The sequence below is a fragment of the Netta rufina genome (assembly GCF_964035555.1).
Source record: "Netta rufina genome assembly, chromosome: 5".
NCBI classification, from domain to species: Eukaryota; Metazoa; Chordata; class Aves; order Anseriformes; family Anatidae; genus Netta; species Netta rufina.
This window is the reverse complement of record NC_140128.1, coordinates 55498489-55521798: the sequence shown is the minus strand read 5'-3', so window position 1 is coordinate 55521798 and position 23310 is coordinate 55498489. Positions and strand designations below refer to the sequence as shown.

Genomic DNA, 23310 nt, shown 5'->3' with positions numbered 1-23310 from the left:
CACTCTAGGTACTTTGGAGTGGATTCATCTGTCCTTGTTTAGGTAACTAAAAAAAAAAAAAAAAAAAAAAAACACAACAAAGCCACTAGTGTCTAACTGAGCTTTTCCCCTTACTTTCTTCTCTACTTCCACTAACTTCAGGTAACTATCTCAAACGGATTATTCCCTGTTTTCAACCACTTCTGCGTTGATTTTAATTCTGCAGGCATAGACTCAATGCTAGAACTTCCACATGCAACACTTTGGGTAGACCCTTCCCAGTTTCTTGTGTACATAGGCACAGTGGTATGTAGGCGTATAATGGTTCAGACTCATTGTACCATGGTCTCCTCTAACAGGACTTGGGAAGCCAAGCTCTTTTTGAGATCAGATTATAACTTACACTAAAATTCCTTTTCTGTTTTTTAATGTTGCAAAAAGAATTAAAGATAAAGGGAAACAATACAATTTTTACATGCTTACATGATAAAAATGATCCTTAGTGCATAAATTTTACTTTAATGCCATTCACAGACATAAGTTTTTCAATATTGTCTAAAAACATGCTCAGTTCTGAATTAAAAAAGGAGTTTGGAATGCAAGTACAAAGCCCTGAATTTTGTTGTTTTAAATACCATCTGCTTGAGAGCACATTGCATTTAATCAACAGTGCTAATTACAACAAACATTTCACAAACAAAACCAACAGCTTATTTTCATTATAAGACCCAAGAATCAAAAAAAAAGATTGTTCTAGGCTGCTGCTAAAAAACTAATGTCTTAAATTGTTTGAACTGTTGTTACCAACTGTGGGGGAAAAAAAAAAAAAAAACACAAAACACCTCCCTTTGCACATCCAGTCATGCTACTGAATAAAAACCTAAATAAGAACCTCCTATTTTTGATCAGAGTGTAAAAGCCTCATTACTTTAGCTTCTGCTTCAAGGAAACCTACTCAAAAACAGATTGGCTACAGGTAGAAAGATCCGTTAAGGAACAGATAAAGACCAGCGCAGCACATATCATTAGGTTTCGATCAAATGAGGTTCCTGCTCAGGCATCCAGAGTGAGATAGGGGATGTCACCATCACATCCCTGCTTCCCTATAGCAGTGGAAAGCTACAGTCACAACCACAAGACTAATTCCACCTCTCAGCAACCAGCACCAAATGCTCCACCTTCTACCTGCAGCAAAGACTCAAAGCATTTCACAACCATTTGAACACCCATGAGCATTTACAGAAAACAGAAAAATGACAAACTACCTTATGAAGAATGAAGCCGCAGCTGAGGTACCTGCCGAGACCCCAGCTGGAGCCACCAAGCTCTGGGAGGCCACTGAGCCACCTGTTCCCGTGGGGTCGGAGTTGTTCTGCCCTGAGCTGACCTGAACGCTGGGTCCATCCCGGCCACCTTCTGGTGCTGTTTCTGCCTGGAAGAAACAAAAAGAAAAAACACATATACAGGTTAATAATCTTGCATGACATGGAGCATTTACATGCACTGCTTCCAAAGAGTGTCTTTGCAAGGGCAAACGTGAAGACCAACAGTGGCTGAGGAGAGACACAAGTGGACAGGCGTACCACAGAAGGTCCTGCAACAGAGAAGGTAAAAACCATGACTGTAACAGACAAGCAGAATAACACAGAGACTTATTGTGATGGGTAATGTGCAGTTAAATAGTTTGACAGGCATGAAGAAATGGAAAACGATAAGCAGAACCCGTTGTTTTACGGTGTTATTTGGGAGCTGGCAGAACTGTTTATCTGGTTCGGTTGTAACTGTCAGGAATTATTTCTCAGTGGCACATCATCTACGAGACCTATCTGTGTAAGAGGAACTAACCAAATGGTCACATTTGTAACTTGTTTCCACATGAATAACCCCAGGAACTAAATAAAAAAAAATGATTTTTTAGAACATGTATTGTCTACATTATCCATCTTAGCAGCACAAGCGCCTGGCCTTTTTTGTCTCCTGCAAACTGTTCCAGTGGGAAAAGAGGAGTGGCTGGAGATGCATCTTCTCCAGCATAACCTATCTGTGGTATTTGAGACAGAGTCTGGAAGGAAGTAGTGGTTTGGGGATTATGCCAAAAAATCAGACATTTGTATTGTGAAATTGTGTCACGTCAACATCATCATGCCAAGGCCACTGCCTCTTTCAAAATCAAGTTCAGTTAAGTCCCATCAGTCAAATACTCATTGACAGTGCTGGGAAGGACTCATTTTAGGGAGAACCTGCTCTCTGCCTAGGAGTACTGAGGATTTAATTAAAGACGACACCACAATAAATATTTGTCAAAAGAGTTAATTGCTTCATGTATGATAATATATGATATTTCTGTCATCTGAAATACTACTTTGACATTTCCAACTAATTAGCTAAAATAAATTCCGGAAAAGGAGACAGCCTTGTAATGAAGCACAAACGCAATTAAGTACTTCCTGGGATGCCACCAAATTTTAAGTTTTGTGCTGCCATAGATCATGTTTTACAACCACAGATACACAGACTCGGGAACAGCGCCTTCCCAGCTACACACACACTCAATTTCCTCATACAATGAAAAACCAGAGTTGTTCTCATGAGAACTGAGGTAACCCTGGTATCAAGTATAAGAAAACTCTGCCAGCCAAGCAGTGTTTGACTGATGCATGAAAGGCTGTCTGGAGTTTCATTTGGACTCATTCCCATAGGTTCTGAGTGCTGAATTCCCAGTTCCCAGAGAAGTCAAGAAGAAGAAAGTGCACTCAGCTCTTCCAAATGTCTGCTCTTTAAAGATTAATATTATTATCAGTATTATGGAGTGGCTGACTAATGCTTTACCCTAGACTGCCACACCAAAAAGCACTTTTATAGACCTCACCTAAGAGATCTGAGGCTGAGACACAGAACAATATTCACACAGATTAACTTAATCCTGGCGAAGTTACTTGTGCTAAAAGCCTAACTCGAAGCTTTAAATAACCCTCTACAAAATCCCTTCACTTTGTCACACAGACGTCTCAGGAGAACAGATATTTTAGCGATGCAGGTAAAAAAGCAGAGACCGAACACCACTAGAGGTCAAGAATGGCACAGAAATGGTATGCCAGCAACACACACTCAGAAAATGAAAACTATCCCTGCCATGATCTAGTGGTGTTAAACTATCACATATGGACAGCCAGGAACTGAGATGCCTGGAAAAGGATGAGATCTGCTCATGGGGTTAGTTGCTAAAATTTAAATGAGTGAGCAAGGAGGACTGTGAGGTAGGTGGTGAATGAAACAGGTACTTGAGCACGAACAAAATGAAGCAGCAAATGTATGGTCCTGACCTACACCAACTATGGAAAGTATATGGCACGAGGAAAAGAAAAAAGCAGACTGGGAAAGATCCAAACACGCCACCTTCTGAGTTTGCTAAACCGACGCAAAGCGCTACTAATAAGCAGAGCTTACTATGAGCTTAGCAATGTACAAATTAAGCAACCTGCGTCAGATGCATAGGAGAACAACCAGCACAAGAACATCTGACACGAGTCACAGAAAATCAAATGCCAGTAAGGAAGAGGCAGACTTACAATCTTTGACCTAAGCTGCTGCATCACCTCTAACACCAGGCTGCCCATTGTCCATACTGGTGCACACAGTGCTATGCTTCACCCTGGGCTTTGTCTAATTAAGCAATTTGAGTGATGAAAGTAGAGTTATACAGCAAAGCGATGAAGCAAGGTGGAGCAAGACTCGTTCCTGAAGAGAAGGGGTGAGAAATGCTGGAGCTGGTACGTGGGGCTTGCAAATTGGCACACCAAGGGCCTGCCATGCCCAGTGGCCAGCATGAGAGGGAAACCCTACCAGCAGCCACTGCCAGACTAGCATTAGTGCTTGAATATTCCCACATGTTCTGCCAGGAAGACAACCACAACCCTCCATCACGTGCACTGTCTCAGATTAAAAATTACAGGGTCAAGATGAATTCCCCAAATGTATTTTTCCATTCACTTTTAATGGGGCTACATTAGACAGCGGGATTTTGAAACAAAGAAAAGCACATTTACATAACATATTGAAAAAGGAATGCAAAAGCAACGTGCTTCTAACCAACCATACTCATACATAACCTAAGTGACAGCATAATCTGAAGTTAAAACTAAAATCTGTAGAGTTAGCATGAAACTTCAGGGAATTTTGCAGCAAAGTGGGCTAGATTTATAAGAACTGACTGGAATCTGTTGACCAGACCAGGTTTTGCTTCTTTGTAAATACTCTACTTGTCTTCTGACAGGTCAATTCCTATTAAGCTATTCACATTTAACAAAAAACATGAGAAATTGATAACACACATGCTTTCTTCAGCACTTTTTCCACTTCTATGAGAACTTAAAAGCCTACATATCTAAAAGAGACCAATGATTGCGGGTATATCAGGCATCTAACTTCAAATATCCAAATCAAACCTCATTTTTCAGATAGCAGATGGTTTATACTTTTCAAACACCAGTTTTCTAGCCAAAGTATCTAAACTGGATGTCTGTAAATTGCCATTCCCAGAATCATTAGACACTTCTAAAACTCATACTGTAATTTCTAGGTAAATTTGGCAGTACTATTCACACTTATATGCATTTAATTTATATCGAAGGAGGACAAGGGGAAGCTAAGGAGAATGCATTGACTCTTGTAGAGAGGAAAGTGAAATAAGATGTACAAGATAAATTCATCATAGGACTACTGCAGAGGATAACAATCCATACCTTTTTCATTAAGTCTTCAATTACTCAATTAGAATTCTTAAACACTGCAGGAAAACTGATGCTACCTCTCAGTGAGAAGCTAGAAAAAAAGCCAAACAAGATCTTCCAAGTTTAAGATTCAAGGACTGCTTGCACCATACAAAGTGGAAGCACTTTCCAGCACAACCACGTTCAGCTCGCTATGAGACAGCGACATCTCTCAGCTGATGAGGAGGGCAGGGTCAGCCCTCCTACAGGCACATCCCTAGCTAAGGCAACATTTCAGCATGGGTAAATAAGTTGGGAGCTCACTTCAGCTTTCCAAATGGGAGATGGCTACATGGCCAAACACTGATGGCCACATTCCCACCTTGCCCATTTTCAGCTCTGTGCATGGTTTGCAGGTTTTGTGGAAATCAGGCTGGCAGCCCCATTGGCACGGGGACCAAACAGGTACACGGCCGCCCAGGAGGATATGTCCTGAGACACCTCCAGGCTGCAATCCCACAGACTTGCTCTTAAATTTAGGCTCCTAAGTCCTTCCATTACTTCTGCAAAATGGGACATCTGAGACTGACCCACCTCAGCCCTAGGGGACCAGCACCATCCTATGTGAATAAAGCACAGAAAGACAAAGATGGATCATGGGGAAGAAGATAAATTAGTCTACCTGAGAACAACAGCAAACCAGGGAGGACACAGAAGCATTAGGAGAAACAGCTCCATGGGCACATCGCTCCTTGCAGTTGCATACCAGGACTGTTACTGGTTCAAGAAAATCCAGTTCAGGTATGAGGAAATTTATCAGGTCCTAGTCATTTGCCCTGAGGCAGAAACACTAAACACAGATAATGGGACCCTCCTGCACACTCCAGTTTGTCACAGTATGGTTTCTCCTTGTGTCACTTACCGATGCCGAAGGGGTACAAGTGAGGTAAGTGAGCTTTGTTTTTAAATTAAGCATGGGAATTACCTCACACCGCTCCCTCATCTCAATTCATGCTCTTCTGGGAACTGCCTGTGGAAAATATTTCTCTAGAGGAACAGGAGCAGCTCTGCAGGGTTTTTTTAAGCGCACAAGTTTGCACAGGGAGAAGACTCCAGCATGTGGCTGAAAGGGAACTGCGCTTCTGTTTACTAAATTCTCATAAATCACTCATGATCAAACACAGAAATCACAACCCTGTCACTATAAAGTGTTACTGAATATTTTAAACGTAACAGGCCTCCATCCAGAGATTAATGGTTTTTATTTTCTAAGAAAAAGTTGGGTGTGACAAAATCCATTAACCCTCTGGAAACTAGCCAACCCTCAAAGGAAGGATTTCCAAAACTTCTCTGTACAGCCCCTTCCCTTTACTCTCTCCAAAGCCACAGAGGAACTGGTACCAGTGACAGCACAGCAAGGGCAAGGGTTGAAAACATCAACCAGGTGTTTTGCAGGTTCATGCATGCCAATGTCTCTGCGCTTCATATCAGTGCCTGCGTCAGTGACAGGAGGGTTTTGGCATGCCCATCCTGAGGGCATGGGAGCGCAGCTGGATGGGCAGCGTTTTGGCTGGCAGCATCCACACGTGCAACTGAGGTTGGCAGGTCCACAGCAAGCAACTGCAGCACAGATTGCTCCTGGTTAAATCGCCCGAAGGCTCAGGGAGAGGGCAAGAAGAGACAGAGGCAACCTGACATCCTCGGGCTGTGGAGATGTGCTGGGCAGGGCAGGACAGCCCCTGCCCCATCCCCGATTCCCAGCACACAGGTTTCCTGCTGTGACCAGGTGGCAGGAAACATCTGCCCAGGTTTAAACAAGTCAGGCTTGTCTAAATCACACTGTAGAGTGGTTGGCCATAGATTTAATTTCCAGGTACGCAGTATGCTGTCATTACCATCGAAAGGGCAATTACAACTCTAACAAGCTCTTAGCAAGTTTGAAGTGCAAAGCCAAAACCTGAGCCATAATGTTTTCACTTTCCTGAGTATTTCCATTCTCTGGACATTGCTCTTTGTCCACAGATCCAACAAAAGCCAAATTAGGTGCTGTCACTTTGTCCCTGCAACTCGTGCAAAATGTGAGCCTGGTGACAGGCAAAAAGCAAACACAGTAAGATAAAAATCCACACAGAGAGAAATAGATCGCTCCCTGGGCAGCACTGTGATTGTAAAGGAAAATCAGAAGTCTGGATAGATCTGCAAAAGAAAGTAATCAGATACAATGTCTAAATATACATATAAATACTTTGTCCTTAAGGATGAATTCACAGAATTGGGAAGGGAGAAAATTACAAAGGCATATGTCTGATAGACATCAGTGTAACCAAAGTCAGAACTCAATACAATTTATTTTATTTCCAAAAATTGGTTCTATAATGGAAGCATTCAGCAGAACTTCACTAGAGAATTGCTGCTGAAGCTCTAGCAAGATCAAGCCTCAGTCTCTGCTGAAGCATCCCCCCTCACCCAGGCTGTTTTTACCCCTTCAAAGTTCTGCTGGTCTGTCTGTGAGTTAAGTATTCGCTTTAACTTGCTATTTTCCACTTTTAGACAAGAACGTCACAGCCAATTAAACTGTAGAAACTGTTTGATTTAACAATTTTACAATATACTAAGGTTATTGTTTGTATATGGTAAAATAATAATTCCTCCCCTACATGATTTATGCTAAAATCCTTATGGCCTACTAGCTGGAACAAATGTGACGTAAATCTCTACCTGGGCAATGCTCATGCTATAAACCCTCCTTCCCCTCAAGCACGGATAAGTCCTGCATACATCGTCTACATGAAATGTCTCCCTCCCAGGTTGACCAGCATCACATAAAGTTAACCGTGCAGTATACATCAGGTTGAAGTGAAACGTGTTCCGGATAAACTTTTTACTATCCTTTGACAATGTTTCTGCTGGGGCTCATTATAAAATAACTAGGGCATTTTATAACTACAATACACTACTGAAGTCATTTTATAACCTGCAGCTGCGATGTGGTAACAAGAATGCCTAAACCTGTACTTTCAGACTTGGAGTCGCACTGAACACACGATGATCATAAAATGCAGAGCATAACATCCCTTCCCCCAGCCCAGGTTTTCTATGAGAGTTACTAATGCCTGGCTTATTGTTGATCTCATAAGATGAGGCAGAAGGGGAAAATCACAGAAAAGTAGAATTAAACAGAAATAGGAAGGCCCGTTTATGACCAGACCGGAAAGTAATGTAGGAGACCCAAAGGCAACCTCAGAGCCCTATCTTTTTGGACTAATACCTGAATTACAAACACAGTTTAAGGTTTTAGATTTTTACTATCTGAAATCATGAGCAGTCTGTGCTTCATGGAAGGACATCACTGTTCAGCTGCAGGAGATGAACACCCAAAGTACTTCCAGCACTGATGTCTTTTGCAGTACAAGGAAGAAGAGGTAGCTTTTTTCCCCTCTGACCAGGGGCTCCTGATCTCATTCCTCAGCTAAACTGTGTTGTTAGATCCTGGAGATATTTATGAAGGTTGTGGGCAAGCCTCCTTTGCCTCCAAAGCACCCATTCCTTCCTTCAGTCTTCTCATGTTCCCAGGCTGGAAAGTCTCCGCTGCCAGGGCTCTAGTAGCACTACAATGCCGAGGGCAGTAATGAACCTGCAGCCCTCCCGCTTCCCTTCAGCCTCTGCAATGACACCATCCCCTCTCATTCTGACTCAGCCTTATGGACAGAGCTTCAGCACCCACACAAGTGGCCTCACATTTCAACCATCTGGAACAACAGTGCAGCAAGAGGTGCTCTCTATCCTCCTTCAGAGCTCTCTAACCACCAATCACACAAATATCACCTCTATCTGCACATGTAAACCCACCACTTAGAAAGTTGGGGGACATGAAAAAGAGGTACCAGGAAGGGCATAGACGCTGCTGCATATAAACACACTCAAAATCAGGACTTTACATGTGCAGTCAGTTTAAAGCAACCAGACTAGAGGAACTGTTTCTTCTAATGCCTCAAGGCAAGCATCAGAAAATGTTGCTCAAAGCCGTCTCTGCTGACATGTGTTACAATAGCTACAGCCTCCAAAGCCAAAATATATAGCTGTGTACTGCTCAGGGTATTTTAATTTACCATTGTGGTCAAAATTAAAAATGAACTGTTTATTCAAATGGAGAAATACAGTTGAATCCCTGCTTTTTGTCAGAGGCTGATATGAGCAAGCAAAGGAATTCATTAACAAGCTCACAATAGTGCAAATTTCCATTAGCTTAGGATTTGTTTTCCTACTAGAAGACAAATGCTTTTCCATTAGGACTGACTTCCACAGGCCAGAAGCATCTCTAACAACAAAGTACAGGACATGTACAGACCTTTGAAGCAGGAGAACTTGTGTCGCCTTTCTTATGCTGCAGTAAAATACAATTTCTCGATGACTTTAGGCAACTCGAAGTTTCACCATGCCTTGCTTTCTCTATTCTGCAGAATGAAATAATCACATTCCCAAGAATTATAGGTCCTTATTATTACAATTTGATTATATTTATTATGTTATTACAATGATTGACATATAATGTCAGCAAATAAAAGGCAAATGCGGCCAGAAGACTGTCATACCTAATTTCTTTTTCAATCACGCTTGAAGTGGTTATGTCACATATAACTGCTTTATAGAAAGCACCCCTCAAGAACAATTTACCTGACAGCTACTAAGTACAAGGCACCCATTGCCTAGTATCTCACTTGAAGAGATACAAGCCCTAGCTATGTGAAGAGGGCAACGAAGATGGTGAAGGGTCTGGATGAATGAGGAGCGGCTGAGATCAGCCCAGTTTGTTCAGCCCAGTGAGGGCTCAGAAGTGACCTCATCACAGCCCTTCCAACTCAGGATCTTCTGCAAGTGCTGAACTCAGATCTGGCAGTTACAACTCATGGAAGATCTAAGAGTTATTGGCAGTTTTCTGAAACCTGAAAAAAAAAAAAAAACACACTTTTTCTGAAAAAAAAAAAAAAAAAAAGAGTTACTGACAGCTCAAGATGTAGCAGCAACTAAGAAAACACCAGATTTTGGACATCACAGTGCAGGGTACTAAGAACAAAGAAGGAGGGGGTCCACATTTTGAGTAGCTGGTGCAGTTGGAGTCCTGCATGTGAATACAAAGGCAGCGGAGTTGTGGAAACAACAGGCAAACAAGTCTGTCAAATGGTTGAGAGGATGGAGCAGCTGCCTTAGGAGGAGAGATGAAAGAGTTGGACTATTGCTTAGAGAGGGGAAGGCTGAGAGGCATCTCTGTCTGAGGTCTAACAAGTCACTGAGGTGGTGGATAAGCTGAATGAAGAATTGCTGTTCACCCAAACCTGTATTATAAGGCACAGGTGACAGTCAATGAAACTAATTGGGTGTAAGTTTAAAAGCGATGAAAGAAAATGAGTACTTCTTTGTACTAGGGTAGTGAACTCATGGAACCTGCTGACACAGGTGGTCAAGGAGGCACAGAATGTCAGCAGGGTCAGAGAGGAATTGGATGAAATATCCTGGACAATGGGCCTATAAACAGTGACAGAGGTAACAGACAGAGCTGTGTCCCTGAGACCTCCCCAGCTGTGCAGGCTGAGAGTACGAGCAGAATACAGAAAGCAGCCGGGCTCCACAGCTCTCCCTAAACACCTTTTGTAGTTCCACTGCTGGAGACAGCCCTGGGCAAGATGTGCTACAGCTCACACCCAGTAGGATATTTCTTATGTTCTTATCATTCCCATCCATCTTTTCACTAGAGTCTTTCGTAGCTTAACAAGTAGGGGGAGGCTGTGCTACTCCCATAGGGCCCCACAAGTACTTCAGAGTCATCAGGAGAGGTTGATCAGAAGGAAGACAATATCTGCACAGCTACTCTGCAGAGATCTGCTAAACTCAGACTCTTCCCAAGGCAGGCATCATAAAGGCCCCCTCTCCCCATCTTCATCCTCTCACTATCTTCTCCTTACAACAGCTGACTGCCTTGACCAACTTTACCACCCTGACTTTTGAGAAGCAGAAGGGGGAGAACCTCTGAATAGCAGATCCATGATCTTTGCCCAACAGCACCAAAAATACTGCAATGGGCTCCTACCTATGGCACCTTTCAAACACTTCCTTCAAATTAGTTATCAGAAAAGAACAAGCTTTTCCAATTTAGAGACAGTGGAAGCTGTGCAAACCCAAAGGAATTAACTCATAAGCATTCGAGCATCAAACTAAAGCAATAATAATAAAAATAGGCCATCTTCAGAAAAAGACGAAACTGCAACATCAATTTGTATAATGATTTGTATGGACTCACTTCCCTAAAAGTATTTCATGCTCAAATCTTACAAGTACTACTTTAAGATTCAAAGCAAACCGCTAATTATTGATCCTTCGTTACACTGGGAAATTACCTCATCGCAGCTTTAAAGTTCTATTTATAAGTCTAATAATCTCATCATTGATTACAGTGACTGTACTCTAATTATAAATCCATTATCTCCCCAGCAATGAAATAAAATCAATAATGCACATAAATGGAAAAGAAGGAATTTAAATGCATACATTAATGTCATTTCAAGTAGAACTGTTTTATGCACCATCTCTAACAAAACCGTGTCACATCATTAGCAATAATGTGAAAAATCTTTTTCAATTAACAGAGCCGATTTGATACTATGTTCAGTAAAGTGGCAATCCATTCCATTAAACGCACACATATGAAATGCTCAAAACATCTATGAACTCTATCTATACATCATAAATTCTCTCCCAAGTGCCCAGATAGAAATGTAGATACATTTTATATTGATGCTTCTTAAACTTCCTTTCAAAAGCTGCCACTCAGGGTATTCAGTGATTCCAGTTGCAAGTAACAGCATCAGTATTTGCCACGTGTTCAGCTGCTCATATTGCAAAACAAAAGATGCTCAGTGTGCACAGCATGACTACCTGGAGTCCCTCAACCTCAATATACCATCACACCAGTGCTCAGCTTATGGAGAAAATGTTAAATTCAAAGTGCTTTCCAAAAAAACGTGCGATGTTTAATCCTATTTTGCACAAGCAGGATGACTGGGCAATCCACACCTGTATCCAGCCATGCAGATCAGTTCCTTCTACATGGCACAGAGACCTCTGCAAAAGCCTTTTCCTCCACTGGTCTTCATGTGACTCAGGTCTGAGCTCAGCCTCAATTTATCTGTTTCCTCAGCTGCTTTCACCTCTGAAACTGCATGGCATCATCCAACTGAAGCCCACACTTAACAACCAACATAGCCAATGCAGAGCAATGGTAGCGCTTCCAGATTAGATATACAGCCTTACTCTATTGGAGGACATTTCTGAGCTCCAGCCAAAATGTAAGAAACTTTCTTGTAAGGTGATTTCTAATGTTGAGGGGAGTGGGATGCATAGATTAACATTCAGTTAATATGTGTAGTTTAAGTGTACTAGTGGGAAGCAAAAGAAACTGAAATGACCTGGATGAACAGAAGAGGCCTTCCTAAAGAAACAGTTTCAAGTGGAAGAGTTGATAATTTTAAAACCTGGGGTAAAAAAAAGTTTTTATTTTCTCTTTAAGTGTAGTTTATGATACATTTCCCAGATGAGAGAGACTGTGGACCTAAATTCCCTGCTACTTTGAAAAAGGCAGTGTGCAAACCCCTGATGCTCTCCGGGAGCTCCTCAGAAGTTACAGAGAACCTCTGGGAGTCTGAAGGCAATTAATGTCAGCAATAGGCCTTGAGATAACCTGAGACCCAACAAAGGTAAATTCTGTGGATTATCATTTGCAAATAACCTCTGAAATCTGCTTGTCTTAAATCTGCCCCTGATGAGTATAGGTGAAGTCTGGGCCAACATTCTTTATTATTGCTTGTTGACTTCAGTTGTCAACAAAAGCTAGTCTGGACTTGCTTCCCTGTGAGAGCTGTAATAATAACCGCTTAGCCTAGAGGGGTGAAGGATCAAAAGAACTGTTTTCAGGTGGTAATTTGAGCCTCAAGAGGGTCTGAGTCCTGAGGAGAGTTACCCTGTCCCACAACTGTAAAACCAACACTATGGCAGGTTCAAATACACACTATAAAGATTCACACCCTCACCTACAGAAATGCTCCTTTCCATCTTGTAGCCAATACCCCTTCTGTCAATTCTTACCATTTTCCTGAGTCATTCTGATACCTGAGCTATACTTTAAAAAGTCATTTCAAACTCATTTTCATCTTCCACATCCCACACTGGGAGCAATCTAGAAAAAAGAGCCCGTAGCTGTCACACACAACAGTGGGCTACATTTTATGTGCATGTACAAGGCTGAATCTTTGTTTTCCAGGCTGATCTGCTACCTGGTGGCTAAGACAAGGTCTCTCTTGCAACTCAATGTAAGGTGCTGGTAGCAGTGTTGTCTTCCCACATCACACCTCTCCCTCTGCATTCACTAAGGTAAGGAAGTGCTAAGGAAGGGAACTCTGCCCATCTGAGACACAACAGCCTCAGGAAAGGTCTTTTGCATAGGGGCTATAAAATTAAGTTAATGAGAGAGCATTTACTAACTTGGATCAAAAGGTTTCCTTCTGCTGTTTGGACTTGTTACAGAGTGACCAATGCTAGCTTTGAAGATTTTTCTTTGTCACCCCCTCCCCTCCTTCCTTTATATACTTCCTCTGCAAGGGCAGTAGCACCAACACCACTAAAGCTAAAGAGAAAACAGAAAAACCTCTGTCCTTCTGACCCCACTACCAGTCTGGGGTTTGCTGCTGACTTCTGCAGAGCCAAGATGTTATCCATGGAGTCTGAGAAATGTCTCAAAGCTCAAAGTCATCCAAACGTCTTACAGACAAGATTTATGGTCAAAGCACTATATTTTAATTGTTTCATTACAAAATATATTTCACGCATAGTATTAATAAAAGGTCACTGAGAAAGCTATCAAGAAAGACTTTAAATATTAATTTAGAAATGTTGGTATGACATTTATCAATGTAAAAAAGTAAATGCTGGAAAGTAAATCTTCTCATTCTTCTGTTCTCCATAGTCAGCTTTTTATTTCTTCTTCTAAGCAAAATGTAAGTCATCCTTGCTATAAACAAACAAAGAGGATTTCAGGAAAGTCAACAAGGGCTGAACTATCCCCAAATGAATCCATCTGGTTTACATTAGGGTAAGCAGAAGACTGATTCCTAAGAACTCCAGGAAAGCTTAAATTGTGGCTAAAACAACTTTCAGAGATTTTTTTTTATTTTATTTTATTTTTTACATAAAACAAAAGAACGCAACTCCCTTAGTTTTAGAGCATACCCGCAGCACGTGCAAATGGATGGCTAAGTCCTCTTTCTCCCTCTTCACCCCCTAACCCTCCCCACCCCTAGTTGAAGAAAATCACTCAATAAACTTATACCTAACTTTAAATTTACAAATACTCTCAGGGACATGTATTTGACTACTGATAAGTTTACAGTTTTATATACATATATTTTAAATTTTTACCGAAGTAACTTTCACTTTTCCAGTACTGCAGCTTTTCCTATTTTTCAATGCAGTATTTTTTTAAGATATTTTTAAAGCAACTTTGAAGCCAGTAAAGATTTAAGGAGACACAATATTTTGCCTTACAACTAGCACCATTTGTGTATATTCAAACTAGAAATACAGTGTGTCAAGGATTTCATTTTGCATAAGATGAAAGAAAAAGCAATTTGCAAAACAAGCCCTATTTCACTGTGATGTCTTTACAGCACATGGCACGGCTACGTTACCACTTGTGTTCAATATAATACTGCGTACTAATAACACAGTCAATTCAAAGCATGCAGTTGGACCTCTTTTTCCTACAATAAGCAATACATGCAGATACTTTTAATAGATGTACAATGTATATTCAGTGGCTTTCATTTTCTACATCTCAGCCAGATTCCAACACGTGTAGGAAGCCTAAATTCCCCTTACTTCTGTGTTTGTGTTAAACAGCATGGCAATGATGAGCACTGCTAACATGCCTCTTCATTTGAGTAGTAACCTTGTATTCAGTTGTCAGGTCTAGAATTAAAAACATCAATATAGAACTATTTGTTAATTACAGTTGTCAGTCGTCTGCTACAAATCAGCTGTCTTACATGGAGTTATGTCAGCTCCCTCCCCTCCACAGTGCTCGCTGTCTGGTCAAACTACTTATCACTGCTACTGGTGATTATTTTATGTAATTTTTCATAACAGGCCACTTGGGTAAAGCAGCTGATTACATCTTCACCTCTTGCACTCTGGTTGCAATCCTAGTCTTCCCCTCCTGGACCTTCCTCCAGATCCTTAATTACTGTTCCTCTTCACGGCTCCTGAAGCCCACAGTTATTATTTCGGTTTGAGCAGCACCCACGCTACGCTTTGAAGATGCATTCCTGTTCAAAAAATTTATAATCTATATAATGGATTTTCACACTTGAACTCCAAACATATATTAAAAATTTACGACGTCCTGCACTTCTGACCCCAAACATTCAGCCCAGAAGTGTTTTTGCAACCGTAAGTGACATTACAAGGTAATACATGCGAGTTTGGGAAGGGAGATAAGCAGAAATCAAGCCATCTTTTTCTCTCCACAGACAATTCCAATATCGCCACTATTAAAACTGGCCATAAATAAAAAAGCATGGATCCTGGAGAAACATCTGTAGATACAAGGTCTCCTAACATTTTTGCAGCTGCTTGCTGTGGTGCATTTTTACCCTAGCAAGGCACTGGGCACAAAGCATGCCATGCCAGCTGCCTGAGGCAGGGTTTGCTCCACATTACCTAGTTGGGCTCTACTGGTACCAGCAGAAAGCAACAGGCATCCTCAGCAGACAAGGTGAGCCAAGACAGATGTCCAGAATGAACCAAGACAAGAATAATAAAGTGCCTCTTAGAGGTGCCTGTTGCTCTCCCACTACTATTAAGGAAGCCTCAGTAATTAGCTTAGAATAAACACCTGTCCTTTTGGCAGCTGAAAATAGTCAAGACAAATCCCAGCTTTCATCTGCATCTGTCATCCAGCCCTTAGAAAATGAATCATGCTTGCTTCATGTGTAGCACAAAGTTAAACCACTGAGATGTGAAGCACGTGGATAACAGTTCCCTTCCAAGGAGTACAGCCTTGTTTCACGAAGAACCCTCCAGTGAGGGGAAAAAAGGGGTATCTACAGACTCCATGTGAAACAGGAGTATTTACAGAGTGGTCAAAGTAACCTGCATCACAACTAAGATTGTGAACTCCTTGAGGCAGGGGCTATTTTTTACTCTTTTATGCAGTTATTCTGAGGGCTTCAAAACACGGTCACATTACACATAATAAACAATACATTTATTGGCACTGTTTTCACTGCATTTCTTTTCCTTCCTCCAGAATTCCTCTAACCAGGCCAGTTCCTGTCTTACTCCACCTCCATATTTTGAAGATTTGCTCCACAATGACAAAACTCAGATTTTCTTCGATTCTGGGGAAACTGGGGAGTTCACCAAAAACTCAGAGCTATCCATCCACATCTTCATTTCAATGAGGCCTCAGATGTAACAAAACATCCTGCTTGGAGCACTGGAATACCAGATGGACATGAGCCAAAAAAAGAGGCAATCTAGAGAGTTACAGGAGTCATCAGAAGTCTAGAAATCATGAGTAACAAGGAAAGGCTGAATGCTAATGATGTTTTATTGTTGAGGAAAAGACTGAAGAGAAACGAGACAATCAACCTTGAATACAAAAGAAAATAAAAGCTATGAAGAGGAACTGAATGAACTCTTTTCCACATATACTATCTGACAATTGGAATCATGTGTTTAAAATACAGCTGCAGAGATTAACTTTAAAAAAAATATAATTGGGAAAAAAAAGTTGAGAGTCAGCAATCGTCAGAACTTCAAAAATCCCAGTGTTCACAAAATTGGAAGATGGGGTGAAACAAGCATTAGACAGCATCCACTGTCCTGCAGTGGAAGCTGTCCTAGACTAGGGACAGACCAGCTAATTCCTGAAATCCCACCAACTTTATCTCCTCTGACACCTGAGATTCCTCCAGGGAAAAGTGATGGGGAGGCACTTTCTGCCTTATCCACCCAGACAGCTTCATCAGACACAGGGGTCTTAATAATACAAAAGGCAGTAGGAGAATTCAGAGAGATACAGAAAGGACGATTCAGGTACAGATGAACAACTGAGTCTTCAGTAGACATATTGGTCTTAAATAAGGAGGAAAAAAAAACTTCTCTCCAAAAGCTGCTTCTAAATCTAACACGTTCTTGTAGATGACTGGATCACATCCAAGCAGCTTCCAACACTCACAGTGTAACAGTGTTTGTCCTTCAATTAAAGGTCACTGTTTTCCAGGCTACTGAGCTTTTTTGCACATTTCTAGATCACACCTAAGCTCTGTTGCATTATACACATTTTTTCCTTCACAGGGGTTAAATGAGGTAGCTCAGTTTTATCATAGAATAATGGAGTGGTTAGGGGAAACCACATCTGTCAGTCAGCATGGTTAAGCAGGAAGAAATTTGGAGCTGGCAGTTAGTGAATTATTTAAAATATGAATAAGGGCAGAAGAGGAATGAGCAGAGAACAGCACTCACAGCAGCAGTTCCTCACATACTACGAAGAATTGAATGGGACTTTTTTTTTTCCTCTTCCTCAAGGAGAGTGATCCAACATCAATGAAAATTCACTGGATTTAGGTGGGGTCCCCTCAATGGTGGGAAATGTGTGCATTCACAAATTGCCATATGAAAGAGAAGTATGGGAGGAATTATATCTCCAAGGCTTCTCAGGAAGGAAACAACAGCCACTCTGTAAAAGTGATGTTACACAACAGCACTCAAACATTTTTCTCTGATGATTTTGGAGCTCAACCAGCTGAAGCTACCAAGCAATATTAGGCAGTGTTTATATGCAACAGTACATAAGGCATTATGTTAAATTTGGAGCTGACTGGCACCAAGATCTGTGGTCTTGCAAGATCTGCAGCAATGTCTGTGAAAAGAATGACTTCTATTCACACTCTCCTGTTGACTATCAGAGGAAAATCGTTTAGGAATAAATAGTCAAAGCCAGTTTGTATATCCTTTTCTTCTTAGCAGCATTCCATAGACGGTCACAAATCTGTAATGAACTTGCTTTTAAAGGTAACACACACCTCCATAAAGCTTTTTCCTTTCTCACCAAAAATCCTAAAATGTACAACAAATACAGGAATTGTTTAAACCCATCTTTAACACTTAGAATCCAAGTACAATAACATTTACAGGGATGTGGCACTGAGGCAACCTTCTGAACACCCTCCCTCACAGCAAGCTGCTTCACAACACGCCTAACCTGAAGATTAATCCTCCCCATTGCAGTCTATCAACACCATCTGCTGAATTGAACACAGCCTTAGAAGTTTAGTGCTAGACTTGAGGGTCAAGCTCATCTTTGATATAACTCCCATGAATCTCACAGGTTTCTTACGTGACAAATTTGGCCTTTTATGTTTTTCTAAGAGGTCAGTGGGTATTTGACAGCCAAATAACAGCACCTGTATACGTAAAACTAAAATAGGTGCAAAAACTTCTGAGGAAAAGATCTTGCCATCTGAGATAAGAAAACAAATTCCTTGTGACATCTGACAGAACATTGTTCAAAGCTCTTTTTCAGTTCTTAAGTTCTTGAAGCATGGCTTAGAATACTATTAGCTGATCCCCTCTCTAAGATAAGTATAGTTACATCTCAAAATTTATCTTTACCCACACACAAAAGTTGTGCATCTGCATTATCACTACTTACTAGACAAGCCTGAGGCAGGAAGCTGTTCACCCTGGAGATACTCCACATGCCCTCGAGGTACTGCTGAGCTTGGATGGTGACCGAACTCAGAGCACCGCTGAGGCCACTGGGGGCCACCGTGACTTGAACGCTGGAGTTTGGAAAACCGCCCGTGCCTTGAGACCATCCAAGTCCCTTCTTCCTCTCTGCCCCAGAGAAGAGATTCGGCGATTTTCCAGGCTGTCTGCCCACCTGTCCAGCAATGAGTGGCAGGTCCCTTTGCGAAGAGACAGTGACCACCCTTGGTACCATGCTGGTCACTGCCGTGGCACCGGGTGGGAGGTCGGGCATTTCTGGGTAGCTGGCTTGACTGAGGGTGTGCATCATCTGAATGGCTTCCTGCTTCAGCTGGTTCAAGTGAGTGGCACAAGTTTCGCATCTGCTCTCTCCTTCATTCCTGTTTTTCTGTAAATAGTCAGGCACTTGAAGCTTGTCAAAAATTAAAGCTGATAATCGTGGGTCCTAAAGAAAGGCAGGAAAAAAAAAAAAAAAAAAAAGAAAGCATACTGAGTCAAAACAACACAGAAAGAGAAAACCTCAGCAGTAGTCAAGATGCCGACCCTACAAATATCATAACAAATTTCAAAGGTATACCACCACCTTAAATCCAGGAAAGCGAGACTTTGGAGTATTTCATAAATCTTGGTATATGACCTGGTAAACGTTTTGTTGTCCTCACCCTCAAAAATTAGTAATCAAGTGGCATAAAAAACAGTTTACATGGTACTGCCCACAGCTGGCTCCTCTGCTAGCGAGGACCATTATTTCTGATCTTTGAAACCCAGATGGTAGCAATATTCCCTTACGCTACAGTTGCTTTGATGAGAAATAGATTTGAGGCTACAGCCATGTGTGAAGGTGTGACAATGTGCACACTAAGAAGCTGATTTAAAAGCAACACCTATTTTTGTTTCCCCCAACACCCCCCTCCCCTTGCTAGTTCATTTTAAGGCTGTCCAGAAATTTTAAAACCCATGTCTGTGTTTCCAGTTCAGAGATAGTTACCTATCTCCTGAAACACACAAACGCCTTCTCATCCCCAGCCTGCTACTGTAAAGATCAGGCAGGAGATTAAAGCCAGCCCTGCTGTAAATCTGCTATCAAGACGAATGCCATGCACTAAAACTGACCAAACTTCACACACTCTTGTCAAGCTCTCTAAACAATTAAGGTTTTAATGAAATCACAGAACAGCCAAAGGTTTATTTGTATAATTATTTTAAGTGAAAATATTTAATTTGCTTGTTCATAATGAGGGCATGCAAAGCTAGTAAGCCAGCCTTTCTACATATGCTGGAAGTATCCCTAGATCAGTATTTCTTTTAAAAATATCTTACTTTATGCCAAACTGCAATTGCTCTCTAGGAAATGAATGTCCTATTAGAAAACTAACTAATTCTGGTTTTAATTACAACATACATCAATAAAACTCTTAAGAAGTCTTGGCACTTGTACTTCGGCTTTGCTCATTATTCTCTTTTAACTGTGCTATTTCCCTTTGCTCTGAATTCAGAAAACCCTAAAACACTGACCAATTTCTCCAGCAGCAGCAAATCTAGCTCATTTCCATCTACTTGACTGTTCCTGCAATAGTTTTTGAGCTATCTTGCAAAATGCAGTATTGTGTTGATATAAACTACTGTGTGTATCCAGCATCACATCACTCCACTACCAAAAGCTACTAACAAAAGTTAGTTTTCCTACGATAATTTGATAATTTAAATTATTGTTTACTTGGGGGGGGGGGGGGGGCAGCGGGAGATACCTCTCAGGCAAAGAAAAGCAACTCCTGCTGCAGACTGAACAATACATTGCACTCACATTAGTGAAGGAGTTCACAAGCTCAAGTGAAAAACAGTGTTTCATTTTTGCCTCTTTTCTCTTTATTGAGGTTTAGATCCTGGTAAAAATGCCTTTGAAGTTGCACCATTTGCCTATCCTCCTGAGAAAGAAAATTCTTTCCCTCCATGCCTCCCAAAAGATAGCAACACTAAATTAACACATATCAGTCAAGAAAAAAAAAAAAAAAAAAAAAAAAGTAGTTATTAATAATTCAGAAACTTTTTTCTAACCCAGCAGCCCTCTAGCAGAAAGTGCTGTTGGTTAGACTGGAAAAATATCACAACGCAGCCCTGCAAGCACTGTTGAGCCTCAGGCAAACCAAAGACCATGCCCTCTAGCTCCCAAGAAAAACAATCAGCCCTGCACTCCACAGAAAGGCTTCCACAAGAGATCCCTCCAAGCACGCTCTTGTAGTCACCAACACACGGCAGCGACACACAGAGACCCCAAAATACCCCAGCTCAGTGCCACGCCACCCAGCTGCGGCCTGGGCTCGCTGCTGTGACTGAGGCCTGGCACCCAAGGAAGCACCTGCAGCTCCCGCCTGCATTGGCCTCATCTGGCAACACTTAAATTGCTATCGAATGTCAAAAGTTTCAAATGAGCAATTAAAGCGAATTACTAGGTGAAGCAGGCTTCTCATTTAAAAGAAACGACTTTCTTTTGATGTAAAGAAAATTAATGACCCCCAATTCTAGCTCCATAAACACAGTTTACAGCGTAAGGCAGATCAGAGTCAGGCCCGTGTTGCAGTTAAAAGGAAACTGTGTGGATGCCATGTTAAAGGGGGAGGGAAAATTGATTTATTTCAAAAATTACACAAAACAAACAATACAAGCACACCTAATACCAGATTTAAACCTTCCAATGCATTTATATTTAGAAAAAAAAAAAAAAAATTAAAAAGCTGTCTCATTTCCAATTGCCAGGCCTTCACAAGCAGTCTTGCAGCCCACTGCCCTGCTGGTGTCTGTGGCTGTTCTCCCTCCTCCAGCTCCTTCCTCACCAAGGGCCCAGCTGTGTGGTTAGATTACTTCTATTTTTCCATTCCCCGCGACACAAACACCTGGCTAATGGTTGGGCGTGAAGGGCAGAGGAAACGCAAGTTGCTGTTAAAAACATTAGTGCTAACTTAAAAGTTAAGCCAGCCCCATTAAAGAGGTTTTACTACCCAGTGACAACACCTGGTCCTGGGGAGCCCCCAGTTCAGCAGCTTGTGCCCTAACGAGGCTGGATGGAAGTTGCCCTCTCATGTTTTACAGAGGAAAGAAATAAAACGCTGTGACCAAATGTGTTACAGGCACAGGGAGCAGCTAAAGCCACCCTCATCGTGGCTCTGCCAGCAGGGAGGTGAGCCAGCCAAAGCAGGGCACTGGCACACAACTCAAGCATACAACGTATGAGCCTCTACTCCATATGGTGCTCCAAAACCACCTTCATCTGCTGTACTACAAAGACTATGATTCCTTCACTCTTACACAGTATAAACAAACTGTGCTGTCTTCCTCACGCTAACTTTCCAGACACTGCTCTTATCTTCTCAAAAAAAAAAAAGCAGTATGCTGTCATGCAGTAACATTCAGATTCCCCTCCCACTACAGAAACCAAAAGCCTGATTTCAGTCTTGCCCTCTTAACTTTTGCATACAAATTTTAGATATTCAACATTACAGATTTTTAGATGAGCAAAACCAAAGGCCCCAACATGGACAACCGCACTGGGAAGCCCTGCAAGCCCCCAGCAAGAGAGTTGTGTGTACTTATGTGAATAAGAAGTTTCCAAAATGCCTGAGTTCACCAGTGCTCCTCAGCACACAGCTTTAACATACACAAGTGCCCTTGCAAGCTCCTGGAAGATTAAGCACACACACGCAAATTACTCACACAAGAATATGGACACAGACCTGGTCTGTAAGCGGCTCCTAGCTGAACTGGGAAAGACAAATGTGGGAAACCAGGCTTGTGCTCACACTAGAAATAATAGTTGAAATACCCACGTAGTTCAATACTGATGCTTTTAGCCTGGAGTTTGCCTTCAGGCTTTCTCTCTGAAACCAGAAGTAGGTAGAACAAGCTCGGATTTGAGAACATATCCAGTAACTTGTAACAGAGAAAAAAAAAAATATTTAATTCACACATCACTCTCTGGTGTGTGACTCAACTGCTGCATTTTGTCCCTGTGAAATGCAGCAAGAACCAAGCAGGCTTTCAGCGATGCAGCTAACACCGACATGCTGCATGTGGGGCACAAACAAAGCCCAGCATCTCTCTACTGTAAAACACTACAGCCTGAGACCACTGCCCTTGAAACTACAGACATACTTAAAACAACTGTGATGTGTCCAAAGGCCAATAACTGAAAATCCCCACTAGAGCTTAGGCACCAAAATAACAGCCAGGTTTCCAAAAGCATGCAACACCAAATGACCTTGCTGGAGCTCAACTCTTTTCAGAGCCTGAGTCCATTTGAGTGACATGCACTTAAACAAAACTCAAGATTCTCTTGAAATTTTAGCTCAGTCTGTAAATTCCCAAGCTTTTAAAGCCTGCACTTAGGTTGTTTGTTTTGTTAATAGAGAGTGATAGAAAGCTTTGCAAACGAGAAACAAGGATAGAAACTTTAAATCTTACCTGCAGCTACAGACTTCTAACTCCCAAACTAAGCAACAGGAGAGGATGCAGAAAAGCATCTGGATTCTCACTTAAAGTCACTGAAGTAATACCCACCCACCCATCTGTAACCTAATCCTTTCAGTGAGGAACTATCCACAGAGTGTGAACAAATGACGATGAACAAATGATGAAAAGTCAAATTGCCAACAACCATCCCCCATAATTACCTGTAATTCTGCCTGCTGCTGGTTTCTGCAATGCAAAATATCTGCAGCAGTATTCCCAATTAAATTAAAATTTTGATATAAAGACAAATAAAAAGAAAGAAAAAGCATTAAATGTTACACTAAAGTATATCCTTAAATGC

The 23310-nt window shown here is 41.5% G+C and overlaps 1 protein-coding gene across 1 annotated transcript in view; it reads right to left on the bottom strand.

The window, feature by feature from the left end:
• KIF26A (kinesin family member 26A) overlaps nt 1-23310 on the bottom strand; it is a 99898-nt gene that overhangs the window by 47402 nt on the left and 29186 nt on the right. Inside the window, exons 3-4 of the mRNA XM_084287592.1 lie at nt 18451-18951; nt 1245-1411 (exon numbers count right to left, since the gene is read on the bottom strand). Of these exons, the coding sequence (XP_084143718.1) occupies nt 1245-1411; nt 18451-18951 (668 nt within the window). The remainder of the gene's footprint in view (nt 1-1244; nt 1412-18450; nt 18952-23310) is intronic.